This window comes from Mustela putorius, unplaced genomic scaffold (assembly GCF_011764305.1).
Source record: "Mustela putorius furo isolate JIRA1106 unplaced genomic scaffold, ASM1176430v1.1 tig00000196_pilon_pilon_pilon, whole genome shotgun sequence".
Lineage (NCBI taxonomy): Eukaryota > Metazoa > Chordata > Mammalia > Carnivora > Mustelidae > Mustela > Mustela putorius.
The window spans coordinates 7,194,491-7,208,045 of record NW_025421310.1 but is presented as its reverse complement, the minus strand read 5'-3'; the positions used below and the strand labels follow the sequence as shown (position 1 = coordinate 7,208,045).

The following is a 13,555-nucleotide window of genomic DNA, read 5'->3' as shown; positions in this document are numbered from 1 at the left end:
GTCAAAGTGACAACGGCTGATGCCCTATGGAAGCCAGGTTGGGGACACAGGACAGAAGGACCTGGGACATAGAGAAGCATTCTCTATGCTAAGACCTAATCGTGATTCTGACCAGGTCTTAAAAAAACAGGTGAACACAGAAGCAAGAAGCACCGAGATTTGAGGCATCCACATCTGCAGCTTCTAAACGCGACGGTCTGCGGAGAAACAGAGGACACGGCTCCGCGGGGACACCAGGCTCACCTGAGAACCGGCCATTTCTGCCTTCACCTCCACCTCTAGATTTCATCCTCATGAGGAATCTGTGGGAAATCATACCTGCATTAGGAGGAAATGCCCTGAAATCCAGCAACAGAGTTCCTTCTCCTCACACCACTAGCCCACATGCAGGCAGAACTCAGAGATGCAGAAAAGGTTTAACTTCCCAGTCCTTTGTGTCTGGAGCAGCTCAGAAACTGATCTCCCACAAGGACACCAATCCCTGAATTTTCCTCACCTGCTTTGCGGGGAGGGAGGGGTCCCTTCCCACCACCACTGACAACTTCAGCATCAGCATCGGAACTGTGGGCTCCATGGACCCGACCTTCCCAGACTCATGGAGCAGAGACCCTGTCACTTCTCCTGGACCAAAGCAGCAAATCCACTCTCAGAAACCCACCGAAAGCCCTCGGGCTCCCGTCTGGCCACACTGAGAATCTCCTGGAGCCCTTAATTAACACAACAGTGTTGGTTTTCACCCAAACCAACTGACAGAATCTGAGGGGGAGGCCCGCAGAGGAGATCCTGAAACTCCACAGGTGACCCTGCTGGGAAGGAACTGGGGAGGTGACCAGGCCAAGCAGGGGAACCAAGGCTGGGGCTGGGAGCAGAGTTTGAGCCCTGCCTTCCCACCATCAGAGTTTCGGGAGACTGCCTCCTTCTCCCTCTTTCTGCTACACAGAGGAAGACCCCTGACAGACCGAACTTTCCCATATAAAAGCAAATGTCTCTTGCAAAATAAAGACTTTCAGAACTTTTCCTTTATCTACCTTTGATTCAAAATAAGCGTTCAAAAATAATGCTCAGGCCAAGAGACATTTTCCCTTCAGTAAGAAGGGAGACATATATTCCCCTTCAGTTGGCAAGTGTTTCTGTTCTGCCACACCGTTCTGACCTGCCACACTGTTTTCCACACTGTATACTCTTTTTACCCTCCCATCGAGGATATATGAGAATTCTAATTCTCAGCATTCTCAGGAAAATTGGTTGTTACCACTGAGTGGTTTCTCAGTGTAAAGTATGAAGTCCTCTTACAATAGCTGTCTTGGTGACTGAAATGAAAACCACTTGGAAGGCATCAAGTTGAACAAAGAATAAAAGTAATTAATGCTTCAGTGAGACTCCCATTTCCAACAAGTAACCTTTCTCAACTCCACAAACCTCCTCAACTCACTTCTCCTCAACTCACTTCTCAGCCCTTTCTTTCAGGAACCTGATTCCACCCTGAGAACATGATGAACAGGCAGCACAGACACAATTCCTCTGGAAATCGGCCATGATCCAGCATCTCCCAACAAACCCTTGGCCCCTTTCTCCCAGTGGGCTGCAAGTTTCATGGCCCCGACCTTCTGAAGCCTCCTGGGCTGGCAAAGCAATGAAGCTACCTCTGCCCTTGATCCCCGGCTCTGTCTGAATGTTCTATTCTGGGGCTGAGATGTGGAGGTTCAGTTCACACAACAGAATGAATGTGAGGAGAGGAAAATTTGTTTATCCTGCACTGTTCTCAATGACCGAAGGCAGTGGCTGTAACCCACGGAGCCACCCAGGCACCCCTAGGCAATCTTTCTGATACCAACAGCTGTGGTGCCTGGGAGGCTCAGAGGGTTGGGCTTCTGCCTTTGGTTCATGATCTCAGGGTCCTGGGATCAAGCCCCATGTCAGGCTCTCTGCTCAACAGTGAGCTTGCCTTCCCTTCTCACTCAGCCTACTAGTGATCTCTCTCTTTGTCAAATATATAGACAAAATCTCTAAGAAATATATATATATATATATATATATATATATATATATATGATTTTATTTATTTATTTGACAGACAGAGATCACAAGAAGGCAGAAAGGCAGGAAGAGAGAGAGGGGAAAGCAAGCTCCCTGCTGAGCAGAGCCCAAAGCGTGCTTGATCCCAGGACCCTGGGACCATGACCTGAGCCAAAGGCAGAGGCTTTAACCCACTGAGCCACCCAGGCACCCCATCTAAGAAATATATTTCACTTGAGAGAATGAGAGAGAGAGAGACACTTGTGGTGCTGGGTGGTGATGGGCAGAGGAGAGAGAGAAATCAACTCACCACTGGGCAGGGAGCCCAATGCAGGGCTCATGACCTGAGCCTAAAGCAGACACTTAATTACTGAGCCACCCAGACATCCGAACTACATTCGGATTCTACTACTACATTCATGATGGCACTGAAGAAAGGGAGCAAGATCTGGCACAGCGGTGAAGCAGTTTCCCTGAAGGAACTCCCAACCACACTGGATCTGACCTTGACTGGGGTTACCTACCTGGGAAATGAGAGGGCTACCACAGCACATGCCCAGCTGATCCAGCCTATTCCACTGTCCAGAAGGCTTCTTCATCTCAAACATCTATTCTACCATGTGACTTATTTTTTTTTAAAGAATTTTTTATTTATTTGTTAGGGATAGAGGGAGAGAGGGCAAGCGAGCACAGTCAGACAGAGAGGCAGGCAGAGGCAGAGGGAGATGCAGGCTCCCCGCTGAGCAAGGAGCCCGATGTGGGACACAATCCCAGAACGCTGGGATCATGACCTGAGCTTCTTAACCAACTGAGCCACCCAGGCGTCCCTACCACTTGACATCTTAAAGCTGCCAACATGACTGCATCATCAAACACCCTCCTCCATACCTTGTCAGGGATCTAGGCAGGGATAGTACAGTCATCACTGATACCCAACAACATTATTCCTCAGGAAGACACAGCAGGTCAATCATATCATCAGGAAAAAGCAGACCTACCCTACTCCTTAAAAACCCACATTAGCCATCAGAATCTTCTCCCCATGACATGTGTTCATCAGATGACATCAGCAAGAACTGCCTGTGCCTTTGCAGTAACTAAAGGGAGCCACCTCCAGGTCCCTCCCCACACGGGAAAGAGTTCCTCACATTTAGTTTTAATAGGTCTTGTCTTTCTCTTGAAGAATGGTAACTTCCTCATATTAAAATTAGATTCAATTCACACAACCCCGTGCTTTATGTTTTAATACCCATCGGCTTTCCATATGTCTAATCTCAATTAAGCATCTTCTGAAGACACTCTCTCCACAACACAGGCAAAAAAGAGAATGGCTGTGGTTCCTATGTAGCAAAGAAAAAAAAAATGAGGGTGAATACAACTGGAGATCTGGAGATAAGTAGGTCATAAAACAAGTACAAGTTATTTTTCTACATCTAGGAAGTCACTTGGGAAGCTCAGCACAGTTGTCCTACCCTACATGCTAAGTCCTCATCTTAAATATTTTTTTGTCTCTTCCCTAGGCTACTACATCACTCTAGTTGGGAAATATTTCTCTTTCTTATGGGGTATCTATGACACACATAGAATGGCCATATGTGCATGTGTACCTCACGGACACATGAAAACCACCCTCAATGCAGGACGTGGGGCAAACACTTTCATTTGGGGCCATGGGACAATACTATAGAGTCCCAAGTCTATGTCCAGAATATGCCATTCTGACTAAAACAGATTTAGGGAAGCTCTGGTGGAGGGGGAGTCTTCTCTATGGGACATGGGAAGGAAGGCATTGGAAAAAAGGAGTGATGGCGGCTCACTAGGACAAAGTACAGATATCGTATAAGACGTTCCATTAACTTGTCACCCTACAGCGTGCTGACTGGGGAATGCACTAATGGAAGAGCTCCTGTCAGTACAAGGCCCCGACAACACTACTGGCTAGACAAAACCAATGTCAAATAGCAGTATCATGGAGTACATGAGCTAAAACTCCAACAATACCTCTATGTCACAAAGCTTGGTAATACACATACAGTAATATCATCCTATTCACAAAGAGGAGAAAATCATATCATAGACTGGGGAAATATAATCACATACCCCTTAAACCTTCAGAGCACTGGGAAAATGGTGTCCTAGGTATATTGTTTTACTCCAGTACCAAACAGGTGATGGATTCCATCAGCTCCAACAACCCACAATGAAATAAATGAACACTACACGTAGAATAACACATCATTCATGACATACCCATATCCGTATGTTAAAAAACAGTGTTTTATTGGGGGACCTCAGTGGCTTAGTGGGCTAAAGCTTCTGCCTTTGGCTGATGATCCCAGGGTCTTGAGATCCAGCCCCCCATTGAGCTCTCTGTTCCACCGGGAGCCTGATGCCTCCTCTCTCACTCTGCCTAGCTCTCTGCCTACTTGTGATCACTTTCTGTCAACAAAACAAATAAAATATTTTAAAGAAAAAACACCAGCTTTATTAATGAAAATACATTAATATCATACATACACTGAGTAATGCGTATCAAATCCACTCTATTGTCTCCATTTGAAATACAGAACACACATGTGCAAAAGTGTTCAAGTGTTGCCATAAGGATGTGGGAGTACCTATTTCCAAAAATTTCAGGATTGAGGTACATTGCTCAGAAATGTGAATGTTCAATTGTATGGCATTGTAGGGAAGAGTTAGCTACCCTCCTGCAGTCCAACAATACCTGTCAGCATTTTCTCATTTAACCACATCAAGTCATACTCTCTAACAACTGCACTTAGGAAGATACATTCAGAGTTCACTGCATGGCTACCTCTTTTTCCTTAAAGAACAATAAGGAAAACCTCCTACATCTACTATTGAAGAAGTTCCTTAGTTTCAATACATGCAGAAGTGTGTGCTCCAAACACCTATCCCATGGAATCTTACATCAGTGTTATAACCGTAAGCACCATCTCCACTGAGCTGTACTTCATATGTTGTAAATCATACAGTCCTCTTCCATGGAAAATTAGGTACAAATGAGTCCCACTTAATGGAGCAGGACATCTAATATCTTTGACATAGTAACAATCAGCCCTGTGTTCTTACACACCCACGAGGAACAGAGGAATTTTCTGGAGTGATTTCAGAGGAAACACATTAATACTGTTAGTCACAAATCTCAAATAAGGTTAATGTAAACATTTAAAAAGACTGAAATCCTTATATATATGAAAAAGTCCATCCCCTAAATCTGTTCAACAGACTACCATATACATTTTCTAAGTGTTCAAGTTTGATTTCTCCTTATAATCACTATTTTCATGCAGAGTAATGTCTGAGTAGGGTGAATAATGTATTCCATTGGCTTGATTTCTGTAACATTCATGGCATCTGATGTTCAATTCAATAGTTTTCTAAACATTGCTATCTTTCAATTGACTTTCCTTACTGCACTCTCTGGTGTGTGCTCCAATGTATACTAAAATGAAAATCTTTCCACATTCACGATGTTCCAAGGGTTTGAATCTACTATGCATTTTGAGATACTGAGTAAGCACAGAATTCCAGTTACAGGCTTGGCCACATTCTTTACATTTCACACTTTCACTCCTGTATGAAAACAATGATGTGAAGAAAGTTGGGAGTCCCACTGAGAGGTCAGACACATTCTTAGCATTTGTACACTTACTCTCCTATTTAAAATCTCTCATACGGAGTAAGGAGGGAGCAGTCCTTAGGCACTCTCTCACATTCATTACATCCATAACTTTCTCTGGAGTATAATTCCGTGATGTGCAGGAAGCATTGTGTGCCTGCGAGTCATTTGGCCACATTTTTCATCTGTTGTCTTTCCAATATGAATTATCAGTTTAGAAGGCATGCGTGCTGGACAAAGGCATGCCACACTGGTTGTATTTTTGAGGTTACTGTCTAATATGAATTCTCTCATAGGCATGAATCAGTGAACACTCTTTAACCAATTTTTCTCACACTCTTTTTTTCTTTCCTTCTTAAAGATTTTATTTATGTATTTGACAGAGAGATAGAGAGCACAAGTAGAGAGGAGGGTCAGGCAGGGGGAGAGGCATGTGTATGTTCAATTGTATGGCATTGTAGGGAAGAGTTAGCAGGGAGCTCGAAGCAGAGCTCAATCTTGAGACCCTGTGATCATGACCTAAGCTGCAAAACCACCTGAGCTACCCAGGTGCCCCACTGAAACATCCTGTACACTGGTAAACCATCTATCCCATATGGATATTATGATGTTTAGTGAGGACCGAGTGCCTGTAAAGACCTCACATTTTTTTTTTAAGGATTTTATTTATTTATTTGACAGACAGAGAGAGAGAGAGAGATCACAAGTAGGAGGAGAGGCAGGCAGAGAGAGAGGAGGAAGCAGGCTCCCTGCTGAGCAGAGAGCCTGATGTGGGGCTCGATCCCAGAACCCTGAGATCATGACCAGAGCCAAAGGCAGAGGCTTAACCAACTGAGCCACCGAGGTGCCCCGCCTAACAACATTCTTGACGTTGGTAAAGTTTCTTTCCAGTATGAATTCTGTGATGTTGAGTACGGTTTGAGCTGTGTATAAAGGCCTTGCTACATTCTTGACATTGGTAAGGTTTCTCTCCAGTATGAATTCTGTAATGTTTAGCAAAGACTGAGCTGTGGTTAAAGGCTTTGCCACATTCCTGACATTGGTAAGGTTTCTCTCCAGTATGAGTTCTGTGATGTTGAGTAAGGGCTGACCTGTCACAAAAGGCCTTGCCACATTCTTCACATTGGTAAGGTTTCTCTCCACTATGAATTTTGTGGTGCCGAGAACAACTTGACTTCCAGGTAAAGGCCTTGCCACATTCTTGACATCAGTAAGGTTTCTCTCCAGTATGAGTTCTGTGATGTTGAGTAAGGGTTGACCTGTCACAAAAGGCTTTTCCACATTCTTGACATTGGTAAGGTTTCTCTCCACTATGAATTATGCGATGTTGAATAAGGGCTGGGTGCTTGTTAAAGCTCTTGCCACATTCATGACATTGGTAAGGTTTCTCTCTATTATGAATTCTGTGATGTCTATTAAGACCTGAGTGATTGTTAAAAGTCTTGCCACATTCTTGACATTTATAGGGTTTCTCTCCAGAATAGATCTGCGAATGTTCATTTTTTGATAAACAGTCATTAAAGGTTTGACCACCCTCTTCACATTTGTATATTTTTCTCCAGTATGAATTTGCTGATGTTGTGATTGTGTTGAGTGGCAGTCAAAGCATTTACCACATTCCTTAAAAATGTAAGTTTCCTTTCCCCAAGGGATTATCTCATTGATGTTTAGGCTTGATGACTGACTAAACATGGTCCCCAGTTTATTAGAACTGAATGCATTTTTTCCCTCGTGAATTCTCTGATGATCATCAACACTAGAGGACTGGTTATGAGCTTTCCCACATTTATTATATTTATGAGGACTGTCTCCCAAGTGGTGACCATTATGGACACTGAGGTTACAGCTTGGATGAAAGCCTTCCCCACATTTATCACATTCATAATGGTTCCCTGTAAACCAAGCCTTGACACTTCAATGAACACTGGAGCCCTGGTTCAATGTTTTCTTAGATGCAGTGCATTGAATAATTCTGTCTCCAGTGAAAAGCCTATGGTCATTCTGGAGGGTTGACTCCTCAGTGAAGTGCCTCTCATATGGATCCCACTGAGCACTTCATTCTTCATTTCTAAATCTCTGATTTAAGGTCAGGCCAGTCCTATTTTTCAAATGGCTCAAATCATTATCTTCAGCATAGACTAGGTTACCTTCCAGATATGCCAAATGGTCTGTCCACGAATAGCTATGTTTGAATATCTGACTGGACCTTTTGCTGACAGAAACACACTACTCTGCAGAAACAGTTGACTTAAAAAAGGAGGTTTTCCACAGCGGTTTATATACTTTACCAGTTGGGGCAGTGACATTCTCATTAAGGGCAATTGCCTTGGTTTGGGTGTATCACCCAGGATTTCTTTGACGCCCTTCACTCTCCCCATCACTGTCCAGTCTCTGTGTAAGTATAAAATCTCAACAGTACTATGTTTGTATCTGGGCATTGATCCATTCTGGATAAAACCTTCTATGCTCTGCTTTAACAGGAAACTCTGGGTGTCATGTGAAGATACAGCTGAAAGATACCAAATAAAAGTAAAACCATTGCATTTACTACAATCAGAAGAATATACTGAAGACTACTAATGCAGAAACATCAAGTGAAACAGACAATATCTGTTTCAAACAGACAATGTCTGTTTCAAAGATGGCTGACAAGGAGTCATCAGGACCTCATTTTTCCATAGATACATAACATGGCACACAACGTATTGACCATATATCCTAATAGATAATTCTGTGATATGGTCATGGTGTAGCAGAAATCACTTTCATGTATTTCTAATAATTAGAAAAAGGATAATATGAACTCAAAATTAGCAGAAGAACGGAGGATATGAAAACAGATAACTGAACTGAATCAAATGGAGTAAAAATAGGAATATATCAAGCACAGGAAGAGTTGTTTGGCAGAAAAGATCAACACTGGCAGCTGATTAACTCAATGAAGAATAACAGAAAAAAAGACTGACTACAATGATAAGTGAAGAAGTGAAAGCAGACACACTATAACTGACTGTAGGAATAAAAGTAATTATAAGAGGCAACAGTGGATAATCAGTGCCCACAAATTCATACTAAAAGACAAGTACGAATATTCAGAAAAGGTATAACAAATTTAGACTGGATCACTCAGGAAAATAGAAAACATTTCAATGGATCTACAACTGGGAAACCAAATGAAAGAGGAATAGATGAAAATAATCCAAGAAACAAAAATTGTGTCCCAGATGAATTCACTGGATATTCAAACAGACACTGAAGGAGAAAGGACTGCAAATATCCTCAAATATTTCCAAGGCATGAATATCAGAGAAACTAGCAGAACACTCTCTCTGTGGCACCAGCATTCTCAGCCCATGCAAGCCAGCCAAAGACACTACGAATAACGAAGTTTGAAAAACTCTACCTGTGAGCAAATTTACTCAAAGTGCCCAATAAAAGAGAGTAAACTGAATCAAACACACATTTTCCCTTTTTACAAGATGATCCAGTGGGAAATGGACCTGGAATTAAGGGCTCTCCGACATACATAAAACCATAAATTCGAGACTCCACATTAACAGAACGAAGGGCAAAAATGACATGATCATGTTAAGGGAGACAGAATACAAATATGGGCATACTGGACAACGTGTCATGTTAAAAGCACTCAAAGTAGAGAGAGAAGGAAACCCCAACCTAATGAATGCCACAGATGTATGAAAAGATGAAACCTATTCAGTAGGAACCGTCTGCAACATTCTCCTCTATCATCAGCAGGTAATGAAGTGACCCCACCACTGCCTTTGAGTAGAGTACTAAACATTCTAGTTAGAACAATTATGCAACGAAAAATAGAGTAAAGGAATCTAAACTGAAAAAGAGACAGTAAAACTCCTTGTTCACACCTGACATGATTACAGAAATGCCTTAAAGTCATCATTTTAATTTTTTTACTGCTTTTGGTCATTGTTTGTATTGTTTATTTCTGCCAGTATTTCCCTACTATACTTCCCATTTCCCAAGTTGTTCATATTATACAATACGGAACTAAGAAAAATCTTGGAATAAATAACTTAATTTCCACCAAGGAACTAAAAAAGCAAGAGACTAGGATGAAATTTAGTAGAGGAATGAAATAAAGAAAAGTCTTAAGTAAATAAAGTAAAAGGTTAACTTTAATGGAACACAGAAAGTAATGCCCCTTTCAATCAATAAAACAAAACTGGCAATGCTTTAACTCCATAAACCATTACATAATAATAATTAGGGAAATTTTTTTTTTAAGATTTAATTTATTTACTTGACAGAGATCACAAGTAGGCAGAGAGACAGGCAGAGAGAAAGGGAGAAGCAGGCTCCCCAATGAGCACAGAGCCCGATGCCGGGCTCGATCTCAGGATGGTGACCTGAGCTAAAGGCAGAGTCTTTAACCCACTGAGCTACCCAGTGCCCCCAAATAAGGAAATTTATGAAAGAAACAAACAAACAAAAATAAAACAAAGCAGGGAATTCCTAAAATTGGACAAGATATTAAGATTGATTTCCTAACCATGAACCAAAGATTCAGACTGAATCACGATAGTTTCAAAGGTTTCTAAAAAGGGGGCAGAGCATCCAGGTGAGTATGGAGTCCTTCTCTTCCCTTCACTCTTCATTCAAGCCAACCCTACATGGATTCAGGCTACAGGATCACCTCTTAGAACATAGGCTTAGTTCTGAAAACAGACTTTGCCTAAAATGAAAACTGACTTTGCCAGTTATACAATATGGCTGCACTTTGTGGTCTTCCCCAAAGAATCCACTTCCAAAGAAAAACCTTCCTAACAGCCCTCAGTGTTGAAATAAGATAGACCAAGTTAAAGGAAATGGAATTAAGGAGCTCTCACAGAAATGACTGTTCTTCAATGGACAGCCTGGGCTGCTCCTCTTGGGCTGCCTGTGAGAACCACAGGATCTTCTTGGTCTTCCAATTCCCTTCTTTGCTCTGCTGGGCACATGCTTCTCTTTCCCTGTCCCTTCCCTTCTACATTATGGAAGTTTACCTCCACTGTGATACAGATCGGTTTACTTTCCTATGACTTTGTCCTACTATGAGTACTTAAGATTAGCTTCTTTCGAAGAGTAGGGTTAGTTTTCTTTACCTGCAACTTCATAAGATACTAATCTACATATGTATATGCTTCTTGGTATCCACTTTGATTTTATTTCTATTAATATATACTCTACAATGTCCCATTACATTAGGTGTACAACATGTAGACTCAAAAACTCTATAGGTGCTACTATACTCACCAATAGTAGCTAATATCTGGCACCATAAAATGCTATGGGAAAACCACTGGAGGACTTCCCTGTATTCTTTTCGCCCCATGGAAGCCTGTACTTCCCATTCCCACTTCCTCAGGTTGCCCTTCATCCTTCTCCATTCCACACTGATAACATTCAGGCTATACATTGTATTTGTGTCTCTTTTGGCTTTTCTCTTTGTATCTTGTCATTTGTGGTATGTAGTTTGACCCAGAAGGTGTTATGTGATGTGAACTAAGTGACATACAAATACTGTATGCATTCACTTATGTGTACAATCAAAACAACAACTTAAATGAACAAGCAAGAAACAGACCTATGAATGTCTATTTTGTTTTGAATGAAGTCCACCAATAGACTCAATAAATGTAAAAATTCCAAGATGACACACATCCTATACTATAACCTGTTGGTCTATAACAGTGTTTCAATACTGGCAGAAGACAAGAGGTGCCCAGGTCAAAGTCTAAGTGTCTTATAGCTCATGATACAGCAAACATCATAAACCTCTTTATCACACTAATTCCACTGGCCAGCCGCCCACCCCCAACTCATACAGGGACGCACTGCACATGGGATGGGTTTGTGTTGGAGACTCTGAGCATAGGAAACCCCAGTATCATCAGGGAACATCTAGCATATATGCCCGATCCTTGGCCATGAAAACAGACCATCTGTTTTCCTGTACAATAAACTCATCTGTCCTTGACCCAAAATCAAGATGCTATCACTATACTACCAAGCCTTCTTATATGCAAATATGAGTGTAATGACCATTATAACTAAAACATCAATCAAGGAAACGCTCACACAGATCATGAGGTCACCACATGACTTCAAGGAAGAGTGACAATACTGTATAAGGCACATGTATGATTTGTCTCAGATATCCACTACAGTACAGATACATTTTCCATTATGATCTCTTGCTGCTCACCTGGCACTGCTGTACAGTCACATGCACGGTAGATCCCAAAGTCAATGTACCTGGAAGGTTTGACTTTAAGATCTGCCAACCATTGGCCATAGGGCCAATTGCAAAGGTCTGGAAGATACCCAAGATGCACACTGTAGCACCAAAGACACATTCCTGGATACTCTGTGAACCTAACAAAGTAGCATTCATCCAATGTCATGGTAGAAATCTTTTACCCAAAAGCTGTCAGTGTGGGTGGGACTCCCACACAATGTCCACTGATTGCCTATTCTCCTGTGTAGATGACCCTACCTGGCTAAGGAGACCTGTCAGCATCTGTGACTGACTTGGGTGTCCAGCCAATGCTTTGAACTAGAACATTCTCTGTTCTCTGTCTGGGTAGCTATGCATGTTCTTAGTCATTTCCCATGGCTGATGCTAGCCTCCATTCCTGCGCTATTAGAAGCCTGAACAGAGACCCTAGACAACCTCAGAGCTTCTCTCACAGGCTTCTGGGGAGAAAACTAAGCCATCAGCACTGACCAAGCACTGAGCTGAGATCACCCCAGATACACCTTAGTTCACGTTCCTGAATGAAAGCAATCCAAATTTAGGTGAATGGGAACAAGGGTTCTGGGGTGGCTCAGTTGGTTAAGTAGCCACTATTCATTACAGCTCAGTTCATGATGTCAGGGTCCTGGGTTCGATCACGTCATCAGCAAGTCTGCTTCAGGATTCTCTCTCTCTGTGTCTTCACTCTACTCACTAGTGTGATCTAAAGTAAATGATTTAAACAAACAAACAAACAAACAAACTGGGGCTCCTGGGTGCTTAGTGGGTTAAACTTCCAACTTTTCATTTCAGATCAGATCATGATCTCAATCTCAGGGTCCTGAGATGGAGCCCTGTGTTAGGCCTCAAGCTCACTAGGGAGTTACTTTGAGATTCTCTCTCCCTCACCTTCTGCCCCTCCCATTTCTCTCACCTGAGCTTTCTGTAATATAAATGAAGGTATGCTTTCTTTATTTTAAACTAATCTGGAACTTATGATTATACTTTTTAAAGTTAAGAAATGCATGAAAAACATTAACATATGTTATGGATTATACAGTACTGAATATAGTACTCTAATGATAAATCTGTATTTGACTATTTTTATTGGAAGATCATAAACAATTGCAGACTTAAGCAGCTCTTCGGCAGCACACCAATGCAGGAAGCAGAAAATCGGCATGCACTAACTTTAAGGACACTCTCAATTTAAGGGCTTCCTTGAAACAGCTAGTTAGTTTCAGGGCAAAGTGTCATTGCCTTTGTGCCACACACTGTGAAAGAATTCAAAGAAGAGACATTCAAAAACATCTTCCACATCCACCTCTGCTACAGTTAATGTGTTTCAGCATAGACTGGCCCCTGTGACAGTTCTGGTCAATGGTGTAGAGAGAGTGCTGCCTTGGGGAGGAAGGCTTTCCCTGAATGGGAACAGAAACAGTTCAAATCAAATCCACTATGTCCCATGAGATTTGCACTGTCTCCTTTGCTGCAATATACATGGATTGCGGGGCGCCTGGGTGGCTCAGTGGGTTAAAGCCTCTGCCTTCAGCTCAGGTCATGATCCCAGGGTCCTAGGATTGAGTCCCGCATCGGGCTCTCTGCTCAGCGGGGAGCCTGCTTCCTCCTCTCTCTCTGTCTGC

At 42.3% G+C, this 13,555-nt stretch overlaps 1 protein-coding gene across 1 annotated transcript in view; it reads right to left on the bottom strand.

The window, feature by feature from the left end:
- LOC101670947 (zinc finger protein 208-like) overlaps nt 1-12,081 on the bottom strand; it is a 45,268-nt gene extending 33,187 nt beyond the window's left edge. Inside the window, 4 exon segments of the mRNA XM_045077272.1 lie at nt 5,484-5,600; nt 6,534-7,210; nt 7,213-7,551; nt 11,883-12,081. Of these exon segments, the coding sequence (XP_044933207.1) occupies nt 5,484-5,600; nt 6,534-7,210; nt 7,213-7,551; nt 11,883-12,081 (1,332 nt within the window).
- Between the last annotated feature and the right edge of the window lie 1,474 nt (nt 12,082-13,555).